Source organism: Rhipicephalus sanguineus, chromosome 1 (assembly GCF_013339695.2).
Source record: "Rhipicephalus sanguineus isolate Rsan-2018 chromosome 1, BIME_Rsan_1.4, whole genome shotgun sequence".
Taxonomy (NCBI): domain Eukaryota; kingdom Metazoa; phylum Arthropoda; class Arachnida; order Ixodida; family Ixodidae; genus Rhipicephalus; species Rhipicephalus sanguineus.
The window spans coordinates 109,080,176-109,103,242 of record NC_051176.1 but is presented as its reverse complement, the minus strand read 5'-3'; the positions used below and the strand labels follow the sequence as shown (position 1 = coordinate 109,103,242).

The 23,067-nt window shown below is 44.3% G+C and overlaps 1 protein-coding gene across 1 annotated transcript; it reads left to right on the top strand.

The window, feature by feature from the left end:
- Positions 1-256: 256 nt before the first annotated feature.
- Positions 257-23,055, top strand: LOC119395792 (E3 ubiquitin-protein ligase RNF181). The gene is made up of 6 exons (XM_037662802.2): positions 257-459; positions 552-602; positions 688-770; positions 5,331-5,440; positions 12,200-12,274; positions 22,961-23,055. Exons 1-6 carry the CDS (start codon positions 380-382, stop codon positions 23,018-23,020), a joined length of 459 nt encoding a protein of 152 aa, XP_037518730.1. The 5' UTR covers positions 257-379; the 3' UTR covers positions 23,021-23,055.
- The last annotated feature ends 12 nt before the right edge of the window (positions 23,056-23,067 follow it).

Genomic DNA, 23,067 nt, shown 5'->3' with positions numbered 1-23,067 from the left:
AGAGTCTAAGCCGCAAATCTCGAAGGCTATGCTTTTGTGTACTGCGTGTGCCAAATTTTTAATCTGGGGACAGAAATACGTTTGGCCGCCATGATTTGAGCACTACTACTGCAGAAACAACATTAGGCAAAAAATACGCTAAAAAGTTACTAGTACGAGAGCAAGAAAACAAACGATAAAGCGCTTGAACAAGTGGGGGCAGAGTAAAAAAAACCAAATTGTCATTTTTTTTTTTAAAGATGGTAACGAAGTTTCACGCGAGGTGCTCGCATGGCATCAGCACGGCACGCGTAACAGCAGACGCTTCTTCCTGCGCGCCGAAACCGTTTGCCGCCGCTGAAACCTGTCGGTAATCCAAAATTTCCGTCAGCTGTTAATAATGGCATCGTACTTCGATGAGCACAACTGCGAGCCACTGGGACCAGGAGAGCAACCGGACCACCTTCTTCATCTGGCAAGGTAGCACAACTACTTTGTACGCACGAATCGTAACGCAATGACTTGCACAACTACGCTGGCTAAGACTTAAACTGCGGTATTTCCCTCTGCAGACTGCTCATTGACGGTGGATTCGGAGCCAGCTTCGATATGGAGTACCAAAGGTGAGCTAGAGCCGCTGTTATTTACGATATTCACATCATGTGCAACGCGATGTCTGAAGATTGCTTACATATTCTATCATCCAAGGATATTTCCCGACCAGCCACACAAGCCGCCAGCGTCCAAGCATGCAATTCAGTCACTCAAACGGGAGCCTGTTGCAGAAACAGGTAAGCAGCTGCATGGTTTAGCTTATAACTGCGGCATGGCAGCTCTTGAATGCAATATATTAGTGCCACACTTTCCAAATATTCAGCTGGTGCCCATAAAACACATTTATTGCTTGTGTCAGTTGTACCTTTTTTTTTTTCTGAGCACTAGGAAAAAGTATGTAGACAACAAAGAAACTGACTCAAGTAGGACACCAAGATAACCTGGCATGGTGCATGTGAACATGACATGCATGCAATATAGTCTCCTGGCTGCATATAAAATGGGCGTGGCCTGCATGGCTAAATGCACTCACATAAATCATAGTGTTCTGCGACACTAAAACCTTTGTCTTGGATAAGATATAAGTACATATGGCCACCATTTTACATCACAGCTTGCTGATACCAGAGTATATATTATCAAAGCCTTGAATTACTACCAACTGCTGGTAAGCACTGTTTATTGTATGCAAGTCTGAAAACGGAACCTTTGTTTCAGGCACATATTAAAATTGTTTATTGTTTTTGTATTTGCAGAGCTAGCACTTCAACTTTTGATCGTATATACGAAACATGAAAGCTTTCCTGTGTGCCACGAAAACTGTTGATAGCTTCCACATATTTGTTCACATACAATTTTCTGACATATATGTGTGTGTCACGAAATTACCTATGACAGATAGCACCTCTCTCGCAATTTATAGAAATAAATTTTTTCATGTAGATATTTGGAATGGATGGAAATTACCTGCATGAGAAATAACCATGCCCTGATAGTTAAAGCATTTGCTAATTAGGTTCTCAATTATTCACCTTAGGGTATATGTCACAATTGCAAAATTGAAGCTAAGCATAGTGAAGTCATGTCTGCTTAGCATAAGTCTGATTAGCATCATTTTCCCCTTAAAATCTGCTAAGAAGTGTTCCAGTAAATATCATCTTAAAAACTGCTAATTAGCATTCCAATAAAGATCATCTCGAACTGCTACAGCTGCTTTGTGAAGATTAATTGGAGCACCAATGTATTTTGTGGCACATATTTAACTTTTTATGTACACCCGTGAGCAAAAGTATACGGACCATTGCTGTCCGCATGCCTTTGACGTCTGCACCGTCTAGTGGCAAGCTGTCTGCTGCCGAGAGAATTTCTCTGACAAATTTCATCAGAGTAATGCTCCCGGCAGCTATTCCGTCAAAGCAATGCTCTCGACAGCAGACGGCCATAGGCATGCAAAGGGTTCCCCTTCGGGGGGGGGGGGAAGGTTTGTCGCAGCACCCCTCCTCCCAATTATGTCAATGTATGGCGCTGACATTGCGGCCCCCTCCCTAATATTTCAATGTGTGGCACTGACTTCTCCCCCCCCCCCCTCTTAGGTGAATAGGGGGGGCTCGCGCTTTTCGTGGTCCGTATACTTTTGCTCGCGCTTTCGGCTCGCGCTTTCGTGGTCCGTATACTTTTGCTCACTGGTGTACAATGTGAAAATGCCAGTTTTACGATATAAAGCCTTTACTCACCATTTTTTTACAAGAAAGCTATTAAGTCTGAAACATAATGTCATAGAAAAATGAAGATGAATAAATGCTTGTTTAAAAGGTTTAAAACAGCACTTTTCATTGCTAATGTGAAATTTATTTTGTGAAACACAAAGAGAGAGCAAATTTATTAGAAGGCAGAGAGGTCGGCCTGAGCTTGTGCACTCTGGCCTGCTACTCTGCACAGGGGAGAAGGGGAAGGGGAAGGGAAGAGTGATAAAGATGATGATGGGGACAGGAAGAGGTGATGCGTATGTACAACAACCACGTAACACAGAGTTGTCCGAAAACTATATAAATTGGCCTCAGAGTGAAAAGCTGAATCGGTTTATATGTCAAGATTTGTTTAAAAAAAACTCAAACCCAATGTTTCAAGGCCAATTCAGCATCTTCAGGGGGTGACCGTTCCAAAATACACCAGTGGTATTGTTCTTAAGCACCCGTGTGGTTTTCCTTTCCACCGTAGCAGCCTTTGTGTACCAGCAAGAACGGTAATGCAAAGCAGTCAACTCAGCTCAAAGCATACAAGATGTTCTTCCATCTGTCATTTCAAAGTTCTGCAAAAAGGAAAGCTCTAGCTCAAATATGTCTTCACATATTAATATTCAAGCCAATCTTTATGGCCTAAATGCCCATGGGGCAAATAAGTGTCACAATGTGGTAACACCCAGGACCAGTATAATGTAATCGTTCTATTCCAATAATTTTCCTTCTTGAATTTCATCAGTGGTCGAAGCTACACCTCGCCTGCGTATTTCCACAGTCTGCTGCTTGTGAGTGGTGGATGAAAAAAGAGTAAGAGAAGCAGGCTAATGGGATTGCTGAATTGTGACGGCTCAATGACACAATTCTATTTTTCCAAGAAGCATCCTTTATAGTGTTCTACTTGCTTGTTTTATTATCACTTTGAACACTTTTCCTTTCTGGCTGGCTTATGACCCACCTCAAGAAGTCTTGAAGGAACATAACAGTTGGTACGTACTCTGCCACATGGGCCCTATTCTAAATTTAAGCTGGAAATAGTGCGAGACCATGGGGAGCTTGGGCACCTTGAAGGGGAGTCAGTGGAACTATCGAAATAAAAAATGGGTGTTATGGTACGCAAACATGTCAATAGAGTGGGAAAAAAAGAGCCTTCTGCCTGCGGATGCACTTTTGCTGGACATTGTGGGAACCACGTTATAGAAATAACCACTGGAAAATTAAGTCTACAGCTTCCAAGCTACCCGCTATGTGGCACGAGAACTCCAACGACACAACCATAATACCATGTACACAGCCCAACAACAAACTCCATTAGAGGGCCTCTAACTAGGCCTCAATTCAAATTTCGGTTACACACTAGAATTTATAAGGCACCACCTAGGGAGAATTTTACTGAAAGAATAGTTATAATCAGTTTATTATTGCAGTTATCCAGACTGAACTGTCCTGTAAGCCACGCCACCAGCAGCAACAAGCTACAGTCAATAGAGATACTCTCCCTCTTTGCCTCATCTATAGTCAGTACAACTCGAGAAGGCAGGAGAGGCCCCATGCAAATGACCAAAGCAGGGCAGGGCCTAAAGTGGGACTCAAGATAGATAGTCCTGCTCACGTGCTCGGCGATGTTGACCGACCGTGCGGCTCATGGCAAAAGTCTAGAGTACACACCAATTGGTGCAGGCCTGTGTAGACCCGCCTTTGAAGTGAAAATGTTGCTGCCTTCTAAAGCCGTACCAGGCTATAGCATCCACAAGAAGCACACACTTTCTCTGCACTCTCCCATGTGTCAGAGCTGAGGTAGCGTGTCTTGTCCAAGTGATGGGACCTGCCTTTTCTTTTTTGCTGTTTCTATATTGCTTTGCCACGCATCTCAAATGGCGGCATAATGCATCAGATGTTGAACTGAATTCACGTGCCATTATCGGCGACATTCCAAGCAGCATGTACTTGTGACTTGCAGGAAGCTCATTTTTAGGAAGGCTGCACATTTGCCTGTTTTGAAATTTCTACTGTTTCTGCGCTACAGAGATGTTTAATACTTTGCAAACACATGTGCCATCGCCTTATCTACAAAACATGCTTGTTTGTTTGAAATGCTCAAACCTGCCAAGGAGCACTTTAAAATCGATGCCTGCACCTATCAATAACCAGTGACCAACACTCAGTGGGCATGGTAGGGAGAGAGAGTGAGTGAGTGAAACAACTTTATTCGGTCCACAATAGACGCGAGTAAACTCAACGTCACCTGGCTAGGCCCACTCGGGCACCATCAGGTTAAACCTGACGGCCCTCGCGCGGGCCCTCTGGACGGTTTTTAAAAAGTGGTGCTAGTCCTCGGACTTTTGCTAGCAGACATGACCTTTCTCTACTGGTTGACTAATTTAACAATTGCAACGTGCTTCAAAAACAGAATAATGAAACAGTTAATGGATCTTTAATACGTGGCCATTGCAATTGGCCTAGCATATACTCTGTCTCATCAACATGAAGGTGATCCACTTCAATAGGCCAAATTGTAATTTTTCTAGACCTGTTTAAACTAAAAGTGAAAAATAATATAAAGATTGGATTCAGATCCACAACAATTGGTTCCGCATAGCGCTTTGTTAGCTCTAAGCATCAGGTCTTGATGACAGCCCACCTAATGCACGACTGTTTGTAATGTAAGTATACTTGTACAGTGTTACCACTTGTTAAACAGTCACGCTTCACCCAGAAGCTCGTAGTGGGGATGGGGTGGGACTTCCCTAGGCAGGCCACAACTCTTCAGAGAAATTAAATGTTGACATTAAGACGTTGAAACAAATAGTAAAAAAATTCATACTTACCTGTGTGAAAATACACCTACCTCACAATCATGGAAACAGTTTATACTAATTGTCAAGGTAGTTGGGAACCTGGAGATGGCTTAGCCATTACTTAAATCACCTAGTAATCTGCCACGCAGGGGAAGTTGGGGGGGGGATTCTGTGATTTGAAAGATGTCAGTCTGCCTCCCATGATTAAATTGCTGCATGTGTGCAATTGAGTGAAGCAGGATGACTGTGTACGTTTGTGCAGGTAAAAAGTGCCCCATCTGCTTGAAGGAATTTGGCAACAAAGAAGTTGTGACAGAGCTGCCCTGCTGCCACTTCTTCCACGATGACTGCATAGTTCCATGGCTGAAATTGGTCTGTATATAAACTGTGCACCAAAGCTTGATTAACATGCTTCACAAAAAGCTAATGAAGCTATGACAGTAATGCTACAGTTATTAGGCACTAACTCGCTTATTTTTCGTATGGTTCTATCTCAGTAAATCAGGCATGCTAATCAAGACAGACAGGGAAACCTTCTCAGTTGGTCACTTGCGAGGATACTTTCACTGCAAAACCTCACCGGAGCAATGGGCATCGTATAAAATGTGCTCAAGAAACACAAGACGTGAAAATATTGCTGAGAGAACTGTGTTCCTGTTGCTACACCCATTTTCTTAGCCAGGTATTGCACATTGATGTGCTATCCCTGATTCTTGAAACCTCTTCTGTAAGTTTATCTTTCTGTATGTTACCGTAATAAAATAGTTCGATGGGATCTGAAAATGGTATCCATACAGGTGTGATCTATTGAGAATATGGCCATGGAAAGTAGGCATGGAATTTTTTTCTGCCTGCAGATATTTAGAAGGAAAACTCCAAGGAGATCAATGAGATATGTTGGAAAGTGATCCATAGTGGTCCCAATATGTCTCTTAAATTCTTGGTGCTTGACTGATGACCCGAAGGTTGCGGAATGGAATCCCGGCCACTGCCGCCGCGTTTTCGATGGAGGCGGAAATGCTAGAGGCCTGTGTACTTAGATTTAGGTGCACGTTAAAGGGACACTAAAGGTAAATACAATTTATGTCAGAGTGAAAGGTCAATGTGTGAGAACATCTAAAACGTCAATAGGATCAACAGCAGTGCTCTAGTAATCGAGAAATTAAGGTAAATGTAGGGCACGACGTGCGCCACGAGTGGGACATTTTGGAAATGATCCCGATGACGTCAAAGAGTCCCGAGTACAATCAACCACTATTAATCAAACTAGTTTCAATAAAAAAAGAACCTTCCGTGCATCACAAGACGTAATGAAATGCTGCTTGTTCGTTTCTGTTTGATTCATGGAAAAAAGAACCTCCTGGCGCTACCATGAGGAACGGCGCGAGTGGTTCAAAAGTTCCGTTTTCGCCGAGCTCTGCGTCTCAGTGGTAGTTTCGGTATCGCGTACTGCTGTGTGTGCTTGGCTCTTGATACTCTACTGCTGCTGCTGCTGGCCAAACTAAGCTCCGTTACAGTGAACTATACAGTTTCAGAGTGGCCCGTGCCTCCGTCTTGGCAAGGTTGATAGCTGCTGTTGCACAAGAAACCATAGCATCGGCGGCCGGGCAGTAAAGGCGGGCAACGTTGAGCACGGCCACTGCTACATCAGAAGGCCCGTTCAGGCGGGTGATTTGAAGTGCGCCAACGCCGTGCGGACCACTAAAACATAATTTTCTGTCAAAATAAGCATTTCCTGGGCACAAAACAAGCACTATGAGGTTTCTGGAACGCTATTTCAACAATCAACATCGATTTAATATTTGCCTTTAGTGTCCCTTTAAAGGGGCCCTGCAACACTTTTTCAGCATGGTCAGAAAACGCTGCCGATCGGTAGTCGAGGCTCCCAAGAACACACGAGCCAAACATTATAGCGCAGCACACGGCCTGGAATTTACGATAAATTCTCAAAGTCAGCTAAAAATCGCTTCCTCTTCTCTCGACAAATGATGCTATTTACTCAAAATCACTGCGTCGTTGACTCAAGTTCCACGCCATTGGCTGATTTGAGCATGGCGGGCTCAGTAGTTACTGTGGCCGCCGCGGAAGGCCGGCACGTACCCGTGCGCGCGATCGCATTGAAATCGCATTGAAAGCTGCGCGTTTGAAGAAAAAAAGAACAAGTGCTCAAGGTCACGAGGTGCCATCCCTCCCTGCTTAGCTTCCAACACTTTTGTTGGGACGAGAGAAGAGAGAAAGCAATTACAGCATGCGAGAAATCTTTGTAACTCCGCTCATACTGGAAGGATTCTCAAAATTTTTTCAGCAGTCGATTCGTGAGGCAATAAGTTCCTTTAGTGAAGCCATTCTATAGCTACTTGGAAAAGTGTTGCAGGGCCCCTTTAAAAAAACCCCAGGTGGTCAAAATTCCCAGAGATCTCCACTACGACGTGCCTCATAATCATATCGTGGGTTTGGAACGAACAACCCCAACAATTATATTATAATCTTAAATTATTTAAAAATTTGGGGTGAGTGCTTGTTTTATTTCGACCATGGCACCACGCACCATTGACATGCAAACATTCACATTCTTCACATGCTGCCACAATGTCGAGCCCACTGCCAAGCACTCAAGAATAGGAGGGTAGCAGAAACATTGGAGCACAGAATTAAAGATGGTAGGACTGCTGATTTGGCAGCATGAAGCTAGCTTTCAGCAATACAATCTCTGCAGCCTTCAACTATTTTATCAGGCTGACTGGCACATGTGAGTACTTTGTAACATCTTAGTTTACAGCCACCTCAAATATTCATGATGTTGACTGACCTCCTGCTAGAAGCCAGATTTGAGAAAACTTTAGAGAAAAAGTAGAAAGGCAAAAAATGCCTGAGGTCTGCCAAGAAAATTCTGGCCACTCAAGAAACAAATGTTAGCTATTACAAAAAATACAGTGCCACTAGAAAACAGAAAAGCCATATGAAGTTAAATTGAGCCTGACACACAATGATCACGTGTTATTTTACAAAATTTTTACATTTAACTCCTTCTGTTTTCCAGCACATTGTGTAAACTGTTGTAATTTCATTCATTGAATAATTCCCTAATCGGTAGCCAAGTTAACCTATATGGCTGGGCCAGGTGCAGCTTACAGACCATGTGGAACAGTTCTGAGACTTATATGCTTAAAGAAACACTAAAGGAAGACAACAATGTAAGTTGCAGCGAGAGATTAATGGTTGAAAATGACTAAAAACCTTATATTAATCTCAACAACTCCAAGCTTAGGCAGCTCCACTGTTGAAAACCCTGCGAACAGTGCCTAAAGTATCAGTTATTTGTCTTTCTTGATTTAGTAACACTACAAGTGCAAAACCTACATATTGAGCTTTGAATCTGTGTATTTCAAACCAACACAGTTACTCCTTGATAACAAAACTGAAGCATAAAGTTTACAGTTCTCACTTGACAATAAATGCCAATAATGACACCTAACCCCTATACCATATCTGCTTACAGCTAGCTGCTCCTGGCTGCTAAACTACAGAAAAAATTCACCCTGTTGGAAAATGATGTGCACAGTGATAAAGCAGACAAGGGATGAAAAGGAATAATGGAGGCAAGCACCTACTAAACCTTATTTTCATAAACACGCAAGTAACACAGTTACGGAGACGAAGTAGTTATTCATAATCAGGGAGGAACACTCAAAGATTAACTAGGTGCACCACCACCACCTGTGCATTCTAGGCACACAGGTTCCTTTTCACACAGGGCGACTTACGGTTTGGCAATATAATTACCTTTTGCAATAACCACAGCTTCAGTAATACTGCCACATTGAGCACTGTGTAAAGCAAGAAGCCCTTCTCTCCCTCTCTCTTGATTGCAAGAGCACATTCGAAAAGTACAGGAAGGGGGAGAGGGGTTTCTCACTTTGGTTCGTGCTCAATGTGATTGCACCCTACTGGTTGAAGATACCAAAATAATTGCAAGGCACGCAAGCGGTAGCACTAACTTTATTATTGCAGCTGTCACAATTGCAAAAGGCAATCATGTTAGCAAACCATCAGTTGCCCTGTATAAAAAGGAACTGTTGTACCTAGATTGCACAAGTATGTGCAGTCTAGGTGAATATTTGTTAGTGTTCCTCACTCACTGTGGATGACCAGTCTGTCTTTGTATGCGTGTTTGGGTAGTTGCATTTGTGATCACGTAAACGTGCGTATATATTTTGTGCTTAGGGAAATAAAGTTCATTTTACAGTCAGCACTTGTCTCCATGTTCCTTTGTCTGCTTTTGCGTTGTATGCAACATCAAGGAATATCAACTAGCTCGATCCCACGCCTTGACGTAGGCATTTGTCAGTTCTCCCTAAAACTGCATATGTGACACGCTGGTCATTGTGTTATGAACAACGAAAAAGTTCTACTACCCACGACATACAGCTAAGAGTAACGTGCACACAAAGAGTGCCCTCTGGCAGTCTTTTTAACAGGTGCCTGAAGCAGTTTTCTTTTTTTCAATTATTTAAGCGCTTAGTCTACCAAATCATCGACACCATAATTGAAAGGACCCCGAAACAGTTTTTACAATTTTGTACAAACGCATTGAGCCAGTAGAGAAAGCCCCTAAGATCACCAGCAAACCAATTTAAGCGCTCTGCGTAAAGCGAGTAATTTATTATAAGGCTTTAAATCTGCAACGGATTGCAGTAGCTCAACCAAAACAGCCACCCCTTTCCATAATGTATTATATGGGTGAGCAATGTCACGCAAGGCAATTGAGCCGATTGGCTCTCCAATCCATGTCAAGAACAATTTTTCCATCTTGTTAAGAAATGTTGTTCATAACATTTGAAACACTTTATAATTCTTTTGTTAAAAAACAACAGAACAAGAATACACAATCATAATTAGACTTTTGCTGGACAGTGAACATCTGCCCGTGGTACGGACATGCTCCATGCCGACGTGAGATGTGTAACCAGTGTGTATCTCGAGGTTGTTGTTTTTTTTCGGACACCGTGCATTGCCCTTACTGCATTGTTGGCTGCAAATCCAGGAATTGGTGACATGTAAAGCTGCGCCATAATGTGTATGTGCAAGGCTACTGGCGAGCGGAGTCGCTTTAGCTCATCGATACATTGAGCGTCAGAGCTCAAACGTGTGCTAGAGGGAAGTACAGCTCAACTCATCAAGCGCATTGCCATCACTAGAAACAGCTGCGTGCATGATGAGTTGAGGAAAAGCAGTGCTAAGAAGGAGGGTAACATCCAACTGCCCGCAGCTGCCTTGAGACAAGGTCCATCGCTTAATTTATGGTGCAAATGATTTGGTAATGCTGTAGCCTAAGCACTATTACAGTTTAAAAAAAACGTTTCAGAGACCTTTAAAGCAATGTCCCTTTTATCAAGGGAGCTACGGGGCGATTAAAAGTTGCTCTCCTCCCTAGCAGTGCTTTCTCTTCTCAACTTCTTTGCTGAGAGGTATGTTTCACTGGAAATCAGTGGTCAGGGCTAAGCTCCACCTCTCACAAACATTTGCTGACGCATAGAAAACCATGGAGGCCATGTTTAGTGTTTGTCTGGTTGAGGTCTGCACCACCAAGTACCACAAAAAACACAGGTGCTCTAGGCTCCTCATGTTTTCAGTAACCTGATATATACGCAAACAGTAAGAAGCTTAACAAACTAAAATGCTGTAAATACGGGAATCGTGGTGGTAATCTTGCACATGTTACAGCTGCAAACTTAAAGATCCTGGCATTAATTGGATAGTGAGAGCCTGATGCTGACTGAACCAATGTACAGCGGCCGCTACGCTCACCATTTGATATGCCACTAATCTCAATATTTACAGCTACACACAGTAAAGGTGATGGTGCTCCAAGAACTGTTATGTACACTACTCATGGATTGAAATGCCATAATTTAGGGTTAAGCCATGTACATACCTTCATTTCTTTATCTTCTGTTCGTGTCATATCAGCACAATTTCAACATGAATGCCTACATCAGATCCAACATTACCTTTAGCGACCAGATTTGTAGCAACATGACGTTGTTTAGCAAGATGATTTGTAGCATTTTAATCCATGGGCACTGTAGATTTCAGTGCGCATTAAAGAACCCCATGTTGTCAAAATTCTCAGAAGTCCCTCATTACAGCATGCCTCCTGATCATATTGTGGTTTTGGCACCGAAAAACACAATTATTTCAGATGCATGGCAGGACGTGTGCATTCTGGACTAGAGCAGAATGCACTGCAGCGAAATCAGCTGCGGCCGCGACTCGCCATCTCCATTGCAGCGGTAGGCCGTTAACGGTGGTTTCTTGGCCTGCGCTCGCTACAACTTGCACCGTCACGCGCGTCAACTGGCTGACACGAGCCAAGAAACCACCACCCACTTATCAGCCTACTGCTGCAACGAAGCCGGCGAGTCCCGGCCGCAGCTGATTTCGTTCGCTCAAACCACAGCTGAGGGCAGCATTTTCGCTGCGCGTGAATGCACTAGTCACGTGGTTCTTTTTGTATTTCGCGGGCTTTCTTTGCAGCTTGGAAAAAATGGTATACGTGAGACTTTCTTTATCTCAAATAATGCAATGGGGGTTTCTGAAGGCACTCTCGAACTTTGCAAGCCGCATTTCTTGCCTAAAGTCAATATTTAGCAATTTAGTTAGATAATCCTAATTAACAAATTAGTTAATTACAAGACAAAAAATGTCTGTAGTGCACAAGCTGGATGTCAGCAATTTGCAACTGATTTCACTCGCCTGCCTCCAATATTGTATTTTTTAACCCTTGGCTAAAGATAGCTGGGACACCCGGTATATATATATATATAGTCCTGCAAAACATGTGTCCTTTTTCTAAAAGTCTTTAGTTATGCCAGTGTTGAATGCTAGAGTGACAGCTGCTTTCTCACTACACTGCAGCAAAATCATTGTAGTCTAGTGCTCATCCTGTTTGCATAGCACTTTTTAATAATGTTTTACAGTGTCAATAACCGAAATATTTCATACATTTATGAAGTATTGTGGAGCCTATTTCGGGGGTCCTCACCAGTACATTAATTACCCCTAACAATTGCACTTGGCAAAATTTTTAGCACTGTTATTTAACTTCCATCATACTCCATCACCATGCAGGTGAACACTTGTCCAGTGTGTCGGCATGAGCTACCCACGGACGACCCCAACTATGAGGAACTGAAGGCCCAGAAGGCAAGACATCTTCATTGCATTTTTTAAAGAACTAAAAGCAAAAATATTTGACGTAAGGATGTACAAGGGTTTAGTAGTAATTGCTTTCCAGAGTGCATAGAAGCTTCATAAATAATATGAAACATTTGCACTCTGGAAACACAAATGATGGCGTGTACCAGAGACCCAAGCTGCTCGTTTCAGTCTTGCACACATATTGTGGCTATAAACTGCAGTGTCACTGTTCAGTATCTATGCATGGAAGCATTAGAATTGAGGAGCTAGACCTAAACTCCCCCACCCCAACTAAACTACTTCCTATGCCTAGGTACCTGTGCTCAAATTCAAGCCCGTCATACCTCCGTCCTTAGCCCATGCTTTCCAGTAATGATGCATGCCGTTACTTTTCAGAAGGCTCCTTACCCCTATAGCAATACTGATATGCTGTCAAATGCTACACTAAATGCGCTTCGCTATACACGTGTAATAAATTTAGTTTACAACTCCTTACTAGTTACTGTGTGGCTGTCTCATATTTTTGGCACCTTTACTTACACCGACAAAGAAAGCAAAAATCTCCCCCCTTCAAATCTTCTTTGGACAGCAGCCATCTCTAGACGCGCACGCATTCAGCTAAATTCACTCCACAACAATGTCCATAGCTGTGTCGCCAGGCAAGCAAGGAAGTCTTTGCAAGAAGGAACTTGCAATAGGTCATATCAATAAATTGTGGTATTTAAAAGCAGGCTTCCTGTTGCATACTTATACTGGTGTAACCAGTACTTTCACACGGGATGTTTTGAATGCAGCAGCAGTTACGAGGCTACAAGACGCCTACTTTGTCAGCAACATGCTCATACCAGGTGCTGAGGTTTCCATTGTTAGTACTTCTCTTCCATTATTTACTGGGGTGCCCCGTGTTTTAATGAGGAGCAATTACTCAACTTCCTGGTATAGTATAGTCCAGGAGAAGCACTCTGAAGTGACTACTTTAGCAAGACTCTCTCAGCAGCAAGCATGCAACTTACATAGTTCAACAACATAACTGGCACCGTGTAAAGAGAGCTTTCCAGCAATACCAGAAACACCACCATAGGCATATTAGTTGGGTAGTTTCTTTCAATGTGAGCTAGATCCAGGAACCAAATTCATTATGTGATGTGCACAGCAACGAGATGTAGCCAGCACAGTCAAAGCGAAATGAGCCAGTTTACTAACAATATGCGCCATTAAAAACAATGCATTTCAAATAAAAAAAAAGAAAGGCCAAGTATACAACCAGTTCTAATGATCCAGTGAGATCTCAAGTTTGTAAACAAGTCGTACCGTGGTCAGGTTAACCACCGCAAGAACATACATTTCCAGTTGGACTACTTTTGCGTGGGTGCAATGGAGGAACACAGTTAAGAAAAGAACGAAATGACTGATCTCATCCAAGGAAACCATAAACTAAGCAATGCAGTGAACGAGTTACAAATGGATCATGGCGCTGACTAGGCACAGTAAGTACACTCAATAAAACATTCTAAGGGCAGTTGCATCATGACTAAGTCTATGAAAACTTCCATTATATGCAAGATCTGCCTTGTCTCAGACGCCTCTTGGGCCCTTTGTTCGACCTGAACTGCGACCAATGTGACCTAAATAGTGAATCTTGAAAATGGGAGTAGTGCTTCTTGTAACATGTAGAAATTTATATGCATCCTAAAACCACCATACATGCTGTGAAGATGCGAAGCTTGCAGTGCACACCTAGCCAACCATGCTATTTTACTGCAACACTTTCTCAATAACAAAATGCTGCTGATCAGCAGACAAGGCTCCTGTGAACAAGCACACCAATTATTACTGCATTACACTAAGCTGGGAATTTAGGATTTCCTGTCAAACACAGCCAAAAATCACTCACCCTCCCCTCACCAAGCTACACAGCACTCTGGAGAAGGCGGGCACGACAGGTATAGGGCGCTCACTTTGCACAGGGACTTGAACCAATGGCAGGTTAGCATTAATCTGATTTGCAGAAGAGTTCAGCAATGATTACAGGTATCTTTTCCTTCACTGCTGCAACCATAAGTATGTCAAGGCTTCTTGTAGCTTTTGATTGAAGCTATATATTACTTATCTTTCATGACACTATTTCACACATAATCTAAGCTTTGGATGTTCATACGATAATGCACATGTTGGCTGCACTTGCAAAACCACCCACGAACAGACTCCTTGGCTTAGTATTAGTAACACATGTGCAGAAGCTCTGCCCATGTAGCTTTGGCTGTGCTGCCACAGAAAGTTGTCGCCAGGTGCATCTCGCTGGCACCATTTCCACATCTAGAGCAGGAGATTCAAAGGCAAGATAAATCTTAAGGTGCAACTGTGATGTCAAGGGCACCTGACATCCCTAACAAACGAGTTGATGTGGTTTTCCAATTAAAAACACAGTGTGTGTAGTAAGCAGTGTCTGCAAGTATGCAGTCTTGCACATGGAGGTAGGCTCACAAGTTGTGCAATGCTTTAAGCACTGCTAGCCTCTGCTTAAATTTTTGCCAGCACCTTTCAATAATTTAATTTTAATAATTTGTTGTAAAATACTCTATAGTCTGATACAACTTTAGAAGTCCGCAGCATTTTCTCCTGAAAGGCGGATACGCACAAGCCTGCACGAATGGGCGCACACACCAGAGCGACGTCATGAGCCAGACAGCCGGAGACTCCACCTCCAGAGAACATTGCCTAGTGCATGAGCGGGACTATTTCTTTAGTCGCGGAAGCAATCAGCTGCCGCGCTTTGGTCATCTGGGAGGGGCCTCACCGGACTTTTTAAAGGGGTACTGACACAAAATTTCACGGCCAAGATAGCCTGCGGGATCGATTCCCGTGAACATGCATATATCATCTGCAAAATATCAATAGCGAACATAGCTTGGAAGGTATTTTAAATTAATTTTGAAGTTAGCAAGGGTGGATCTTTGGCCTTGTTGGTGCGACATATGCATAACGTTAAGCGCAATACTGAATCGACGAGGACGGGACAGGGAGTGACACACACACAAGCGCGTGACACACACGTTTAGCGCTTATGTGTGTGTCACTCCCTGTCCCGTCCTCGTCGATTCAGTATTGCGCTTAACGTTATGCATAATTTTGAAGTTTGCGTGAGGGATCGACACCCGCAAAGGTGACCCTCGGTGACCCCCCATACTTCCCTCACGTGTCCACGCTGCAACAAGTTATGATGACTTCATAGCCGCCATGTTTTTTTGCCCGCATTCGCTCCAGCAACCTACTTCTCGGCGGCTGCTCGCGAACCGCGTGGAAATGCGTCACAGTTCTGTGTGCAGACATGATCGAGCGCTGCACCCGATAGTTGGTGATAGTTGCACCCAGGGGCTTGTCGTTTTTGAAACCAAAACTGACATTAGTCAGAAATGAGGAGCCCATCATTAATTACCTGTAGTGCGCTGCAGCAAACGATGTGCCGTGTTACGACTAACAGGCCTCCAGCAACATATTGCCGCAAAATTTTTGTGTCAGTACCCCTTTAATGTTGCTTGCATATCTCTGCATGCTTCTATTGCAATGTTAAACATTGCTGGCTCCCAACATATCTGCACAATGGGCCCACCATGACATTTTAAGACTATTAGGAAGCTCGTCATATGCTCTCACATTTACCAAATACGTTTTAGCAGGGAAACTCACTACAGCCTAGCTGGGAAATATCGCATCCATCTGTTTTGCCTTGCTCACCAACTCTGGTGCAAAGACTTGGTGCCAGGGTGCTGGAAGTAGACTTCGCAACAATGTCACTGAAGACAATGTAGAAGTGGCATTCTGCTATGAATAGGAGTGTAAGCTAGAGCACTGTACGGGCTCGGAGCTACCCGAAAACCTGTTCTGCGTAAAGTAGTTTTCACGGCAAGCTTGGGCCGGGCTGGGGTCTGAAGCTCCAGGCTTAGGGTCGGGCCCAGATTTGAGATGATGGGCTCGGACTGGGCCCGACTCAGTTCTCGAAATTGTTACATGTATGCTTTGTGCATACACATGTTCCACATATTTTATCTCGAAAAAACGCTGTGTTTACGTGGGGCAAACTATTTGGAGAAGTTTCACGAGGGACAAGTACTGAACTTCTTTTGCTTCTTACATGGAGCTACCAGACATATGTGAAATGGGCGAGCTAAAAGTAAATGCACCAGACACTTTAGTCAACACTTCACTATTCCGTGCCTTATTTGCACTAATTATTATTTTGTACCTTATTTTGCATTATTTTGTAATCACAATAAATGTAATAAATTTATACCTATAACTTATAGCAACAACAGTCACAGAGCTCCAGAGCAGGGAAGCGTTCTTGGAACTTCCAGCCGCCCATAAAACAAAAGGTCTGCACAGAGCCTCGTTACAGAGAACCACTATTCGCCGCGAGATCGGGCGACAGGTGCAGGGATGCAACAGCCAAAATAGGATTTGGAGCAATTTTTGGAGCAGGAAAATCTCTCTTTTGGAGCAGGAAAATCCAAATTTGGAGCAAGTTACGGGGAAAAAAAACTCCGTTTTGGAGCACAAAATTCCAAATTTGGAGCAGCTTCACAAACAAAGCTTGCTTTTGGAACCGTGACAAAAAAATATATGCGAACATTTTGATGTCACCACAATCATGTTTTCGGTGCATAACATGCTGAATAATGCCAGTGAATTCTCCGGAAACCAGTAAGGCCTTGTGCATTGGTGAATTTGCACCAAGGTCCTTTACACCTGGCCTGCACCAGCGGTTGATCACGTCATTGTTGCAATCCACTTCGTTCAGCACCGATGCGCTGAATTTTGTATTCCGCCCTGCTAAGATCTTGAGGAGAAAGTCCATTTTAAAGAGGGACACCATATTTATATGTCATGCAACGTCTAAGACAAACCAGCCAATAAATACAATCTTCATAAGTGCGTCCTCCCCCTTATCTTTAATTATATATATATATATATATATATATATATATATATATATATATATATAGAGAGAGAGAGAGAGAGAGAGAGAGAGAGAGAGAGAGAGAGCTATGCACAGCGAAAGTCGGCATCGTTTCATTGAACGCAGTGCCTGTCGCCGCGTAGAGTCGAACCCTTGCTAGTTTCGTGCAGCGCGTCTCCAACAAAGCGGACGCCTTCACTCCCGGGTCGGTCGCGTGCTCTACCGTACGACAGCTTTTCCCGAGGAGTATTCCTACCCGCTCCGCTCATGACCGCATGTAGGGATACGGCAAAGATTTCGTTGGGTTAACGCAGCAATGGTGAGCTGCTTTCGTTTCTGCAAGCGACACGCAATCTGCGTTTCCGCTCAGGTGACGGCAGCCAACGGCAGGGGCGTAGCCAAGGGGGGGGTTGGGGGGGTTCAAACCCCCCCCGAAATTTTTCAGTTTTGCTTGCGTATATAGGCACGCACACATACAAACGCACGCACGAACATACATAAAGTATGGTTGAACCCCCCCCGAAAAAAATTTCTGGCTACGCCCCTGGCCAACGGCATGTTTGGGTTCGTCGCCTATAAAATGCGTGCAATATATTAACAGCATAGTACCAATAGCGCTATGCCGCACGCGCTAAAGATCCTGATCACGAAAAGGTTGCTGGCGATAACTTGTACTGACGTGCTGGTTGGTATCTGCCATTAAACATTCGCGCCAGGAAAGCGGTGACCGCACTCGCGTCGATGTCAAGATGATTAGTCGACCAATGATTTGTCAGTTAACTTTCTTTATGCGGTGCTTCCACATTAAATGGGCGCTCACCTCTGCTCATGCTGAATTACCCTGTAAAGCAGCGTTTAAACCCGCAGTAAAAACTTCATTTAAGCCCATCGGCCCACCAGCAAACACACCAGAACAGATTAACGTCTTGTTTGAGTCAAGCGCCACTGGATCGAATCGAATTGGATGAAGGTGCCTCTCCCAACATTAGGTCGTCAATACGGGCTTCGTTCTGCGTTAAAACGAGGCTAAAACTAGCACAACCGAAAATCTGTGCGGTTACCGGGGGCATTTTGGCGCAGCGTGGCGCAATTTCGAGAAATATCGCAGTTTTGGCGCAGCTCGGCGCAGAAAAACGAAATTGTATCAAAATGGCACAATTGGCGCAGCTGTTGCATCCCTGCAGGTGGCAGCACCGTCGCCGCGCTAGTGTGGATAGGCGGTTGTCGGCGCGTATACAAACATGCACAACAGCGCTTCATTGCGAGCGATGTGACCCGATTTGCGGCAAACAATATGCGTTGACTGCAGCTTTGTGGTAATATGTGCGCTCTTCATTCCCGAATTAATGCACGAAGCGCGCCGAACGTTACAATAGGTGGATAGCAATACGGCACGTCGTCTGCTACAGCACTTCCGGTTCTAGGAACCGTCAAGGCACAGCTCGTTGCTGCTTCAAGTTGTGTGCGGTTCAGTGTAATCGGGGAGGAGGCAAGATAACTGGTAACAACCGCGTCGCAGAAAGTACGCGTTTTCTCCCCGATTACACTGAACGGCACACACCTTGAAACAGTAAAGAGCTAGGCATCGAACCGGAAGACGTCATTTTGCTATCCACCTATTACTTGTGAGAGAAGCGCATTCTGCCAACGAACGGGTTGCTCGCCTTCGGCGACAGTCGGCGTTTCCGCAATGGGCGACATTTTCTTCTTGTTTTATTTGTATATGTTTAGCTTGTGTTCCACCTACTATGCACTGCTGTATAATAGCGCGACTGAATTAACTATTTACATCTTGTTCATTTGGATGCCCCACAACAAAAAGAAGCCCGTATTTCTGCACAATGAGTTGAAATAGCACTATGTGCACTGCGTGCTCAAATATTCATTCGCATTTCTCATTCAGTTCTCCATGAAATGGAGGACAGTTGACGAGTTTACCGAGGAAAGCTACGTGGCTGACAGCGCTTTAGCGCTACGGAGACGTTTAACACGCACACACTTGTTTTTATTCCAGTAACAGTACACAAAGGTAAACTGGACAGCACGGAAATTTCGATTGATTGCTTGCACGACAGTAATGGAACAAAGGTCCGGTTATTTCAGGGGACCAAGTACGGTTTTTTTATACGAATAATGTCCGCTGCCTTCAGTCAATCTAAACAATGCAACACAAACGCTCAAGATAATGTAAAGAAAAAAAGATGTGGCTTCGCGTGAAATTACTACGACATAAAATGTAAACTACGCCGTTTGGATTAATTTTGACCATCAGCGCTCTTTAATGCGCACCTTAACCTAAGTACATGGGTAATCTTGTATAAATTTCGCCACAAGTTAAATTGCGCAAGGGAACTCAGTTTTGCGATTTCCGTGTCATTTTATTTTTTGTTCTTTTTAGGGGACAATTTAAGTACCGCAGTGTCAGACGTGACTTAACAGAAATATTTCTCTCTAGTGAGACCAGGACCGTTCACTTAAGCTCATCGCGTAACGTATAAACAACACCTAACCACAACGTTCTAGTACATGCGAGCCTTCTTTTTTACCACCGCACCGCTAAAAGGCTATATTCACATGGGATTTAATACTTATCTTTAGGGCAACACCAAGTGCACTTTGCAATGCGCTTGAACCACAGAGCGGCACCTACACTGATATGACTCTCGTGAACGAAGGGTACGACGACCACACACAGCACTCTCAACAAGTGCACTCTCTGATCTTATTACAGTACATATACAGCCGATCAAGGCCAAGTGCTTCTTTACATCGTGTTAGGCATACGTATGAGAGCGGTTAAAGTTGCACTAACGCAACGGAACAAACCGCATACCTGCCAAGTCTCCCGGATTTTGAACGTTTGCCCCGCGCGTCCAGTGCATTGCGCGCCCCGTGCGTCACGGTGACGCGAGGTGGGACATTTCGCGTAGAGATGCGCTACACGCAATTTAAAAATTGATCCTAAATGTGTTATAGGTTATATCAGCCGTTAATATTTCGTATATGATGCGTTTGTGTACACACAAATCTATCCCACAAGTTATCTCGCCTTCAAAATTTTGTGTCGATTATTACCGCTTTAGGTGGAGAGCCCAGCACTTTTAAGTGCTGGGCTCTCCACTTAAAGTAGCCGCTACCGATGTCTGTCGAGATAGCGTGTTCGCCAGTGCTTGCGACCGTCCCCGTCTCAACGGCGCCCCTTATGGTCCCTTGCCCGACGAAATAACTGGTAAGCAAGCGACGACAGGCCTCGCACGCGGAGCGATGTTATCGCATGTGCCCTTCGCGTGACGGTGACGGCCGGGTCGTTTCCATCTCTGCTTCAACCACGTTCGCCCCTAGCGCTAGCGCGCACTTACTCGCACGTGGAACAGACAATGCGTAAGCGATGTTATTGGTTTGGACTCTGTACAGATCAACGGCGACCGCAAAATCCCGCTGACAGTGTCCATATAATTGCTATCACAGTACCGCCCCCCCCCCCCCCCGCCCGCGGGCGGCATACTTTTTACACCCCTCCCCCCCGTTGAGTAGATCTCCCGGATTCCGTTTCTCCAAACTTGGCAGGTATGAAACCGCCTTTTGAGGATCTGCATGACGTACGCGCACATGCAAACATAATGGGGCTAGCAGACGACGCATGGAGCAATCCACACTAGGCACGGTTCAGCCAGAAGCCGCTAGGCGGCGACTTAGCTCGATCTCGCGGCCAATAGAAAAACATTCCTTTTTCGTGGCTCCCAGTGGTCGTGCGACGCGATATGGACATGCACAGCCCGCTTGATGTGTTCACAACGTATGAGCTTTCGTCTTATCTGCTGCATGGTGCGAGCTACAGGATACGGCCGCAACAGCGTTGCAATGTGCACTAAGGTCCATTGAACAAGGCGTGGGGCAAAGTAGTATTTTCGCTTGATGAAATATCTGGCCCGACAAGACAGCTACGAATTCCATGTCCCCTTACCAATGAGCAAGCATTAAAAAGCTTAATCGCACATTTATCGCCAAACTGGAACGAATGAAAACAGACTGAAATCTATTCGTTCACCTCCCGTCTGTCCTACCCGCATAGTCCAATGGTCATTGTCTACCCATACATCGTTAGGAAGGTATACACAATTATAATAAGGGACGAAGAGAGCAGGCGTAACATACGCTGCTCAAAACCTGCATCGAGAGGCCCACAAAGGAGTTTTATGGATATTAAAGAGTGGCACGTTTGGGAACGACAGAAACGAAGAGATGAGCTGTATTCATTCTGCAGAGGTCTGCGAAGTCATATGAAATTTTCTGCAGTGTGCATGCCAGGCCTGCATGGAACACGCAGCAGTCTCAGTGAAACAGTGGCCTTTCTAGCCTGCTGTAAACTGTTGGAACAACCAACATATATGCAAGGTATCCGCTACACCATAAATTATATTTTACAAGTAGGGAAGCACCCACTAGGCCATTATTAAATCATTCTGCAGAGAAGCACAGTACCAAATACACATCTGTAAGGAATCGCTTGTGCTTTGTTGATGCTGTGGTTGATTAAGAAGTACCAAATACACATCTGTAAGGAATCGCTTGTGCTTTGTTGATGCTGTGGTTAAGAATTACGGTCGAGCCCTTTTGTAATGGGCTGGAAGCATTAAACGACCTACCCATTACAAAATTTGCATTGTACTATGCCTTATTATATTACTCTTCTACCGTGCTATATTACACGCGTTAACGCGATTCCTTGCCAGACGTGATATCTGCATAAGGTCTTTTCTGCGAAGTAGCTTTTTTCGTTGACTATCTTTGTATTTACAGAAATCATTTCCCTTGCTGTGGCAAGGTGCTACATATCCAGGGTTAGGATTGGGGTTTGTAGAGCATGCTTAATATTCCAAGAGAGCGCAATAAAAACAAAGTGAACAAAGCGGTCTGTTCTTTGTCCCTGGCATTTTTATAGCGCTCAATATTGAAACTGAAGTCATGCTAGAAACCACATTCCTAGCTACAATGTTCATTACAAAATGCTCTACTGTTGCAATTAGTAGGTACAGTATGCCACTGCCAAACGTTCATACCCAGTATGTCTGCTGTCGGGCCAGTTTGTACAAGGAATTTCTTTGTTATGTACACACTAGTTGGCAAAGCATGCGCCAATAAAAGCATTTGCTACTTTAAATGCCGTTCAGTCGATTCCATATTCCAGCAGTAGGTAGATTGCTGGCTCCGGCCCAATATGCAATCTGGCTCTGCCAGGTAGGCAAAATTCATCGGGCTCAAGCTGGGCCCAGCTTTGATGCACCGGGCCAGGTGCGTAAAGAATCTCTGCTCGTGCACCGCTCCAAGTGCAAGCACACCCTTATCACTTGGCAAAAACTGCTGATGTATGCAGTCCCAGTTTCACGAGTTGGCCACTTAAAAGCATATTTGGCAGTTTTTCCATTCCAGGGCAAACCCTAATTCAGTGTAAAATCCACAAGAGCATCCGCAGTTGCAGCGATGCATTGCTGCAGGATTAATGCATGCAATATCCGACGTGCCTTGAAGCAACAGGGCCCACACACAATGGAAAAGTGCGACCAGTGAAACGCGGCATGGCAGTAGAACACAAAACAATTGTGGTCTAGTCAGCTAAGTGGGGACGGCAATAATATGCCAAGTGTGGGAGCTCGTATCAAGGCACATCGAACAGAGGCACTGAACCAGCAGCCCTGCATTACTCTCCACTAATGTACTGCTTCTTTCCTTTACAGGAACGAATGAAGCAGCGCCAACAGGCCATTGAAGAACTCCACAACTCCATGTTTGGATGACTAAATCAGCTTTTACTGGAACAGTGAAAAGAAATGTCCTATGTACA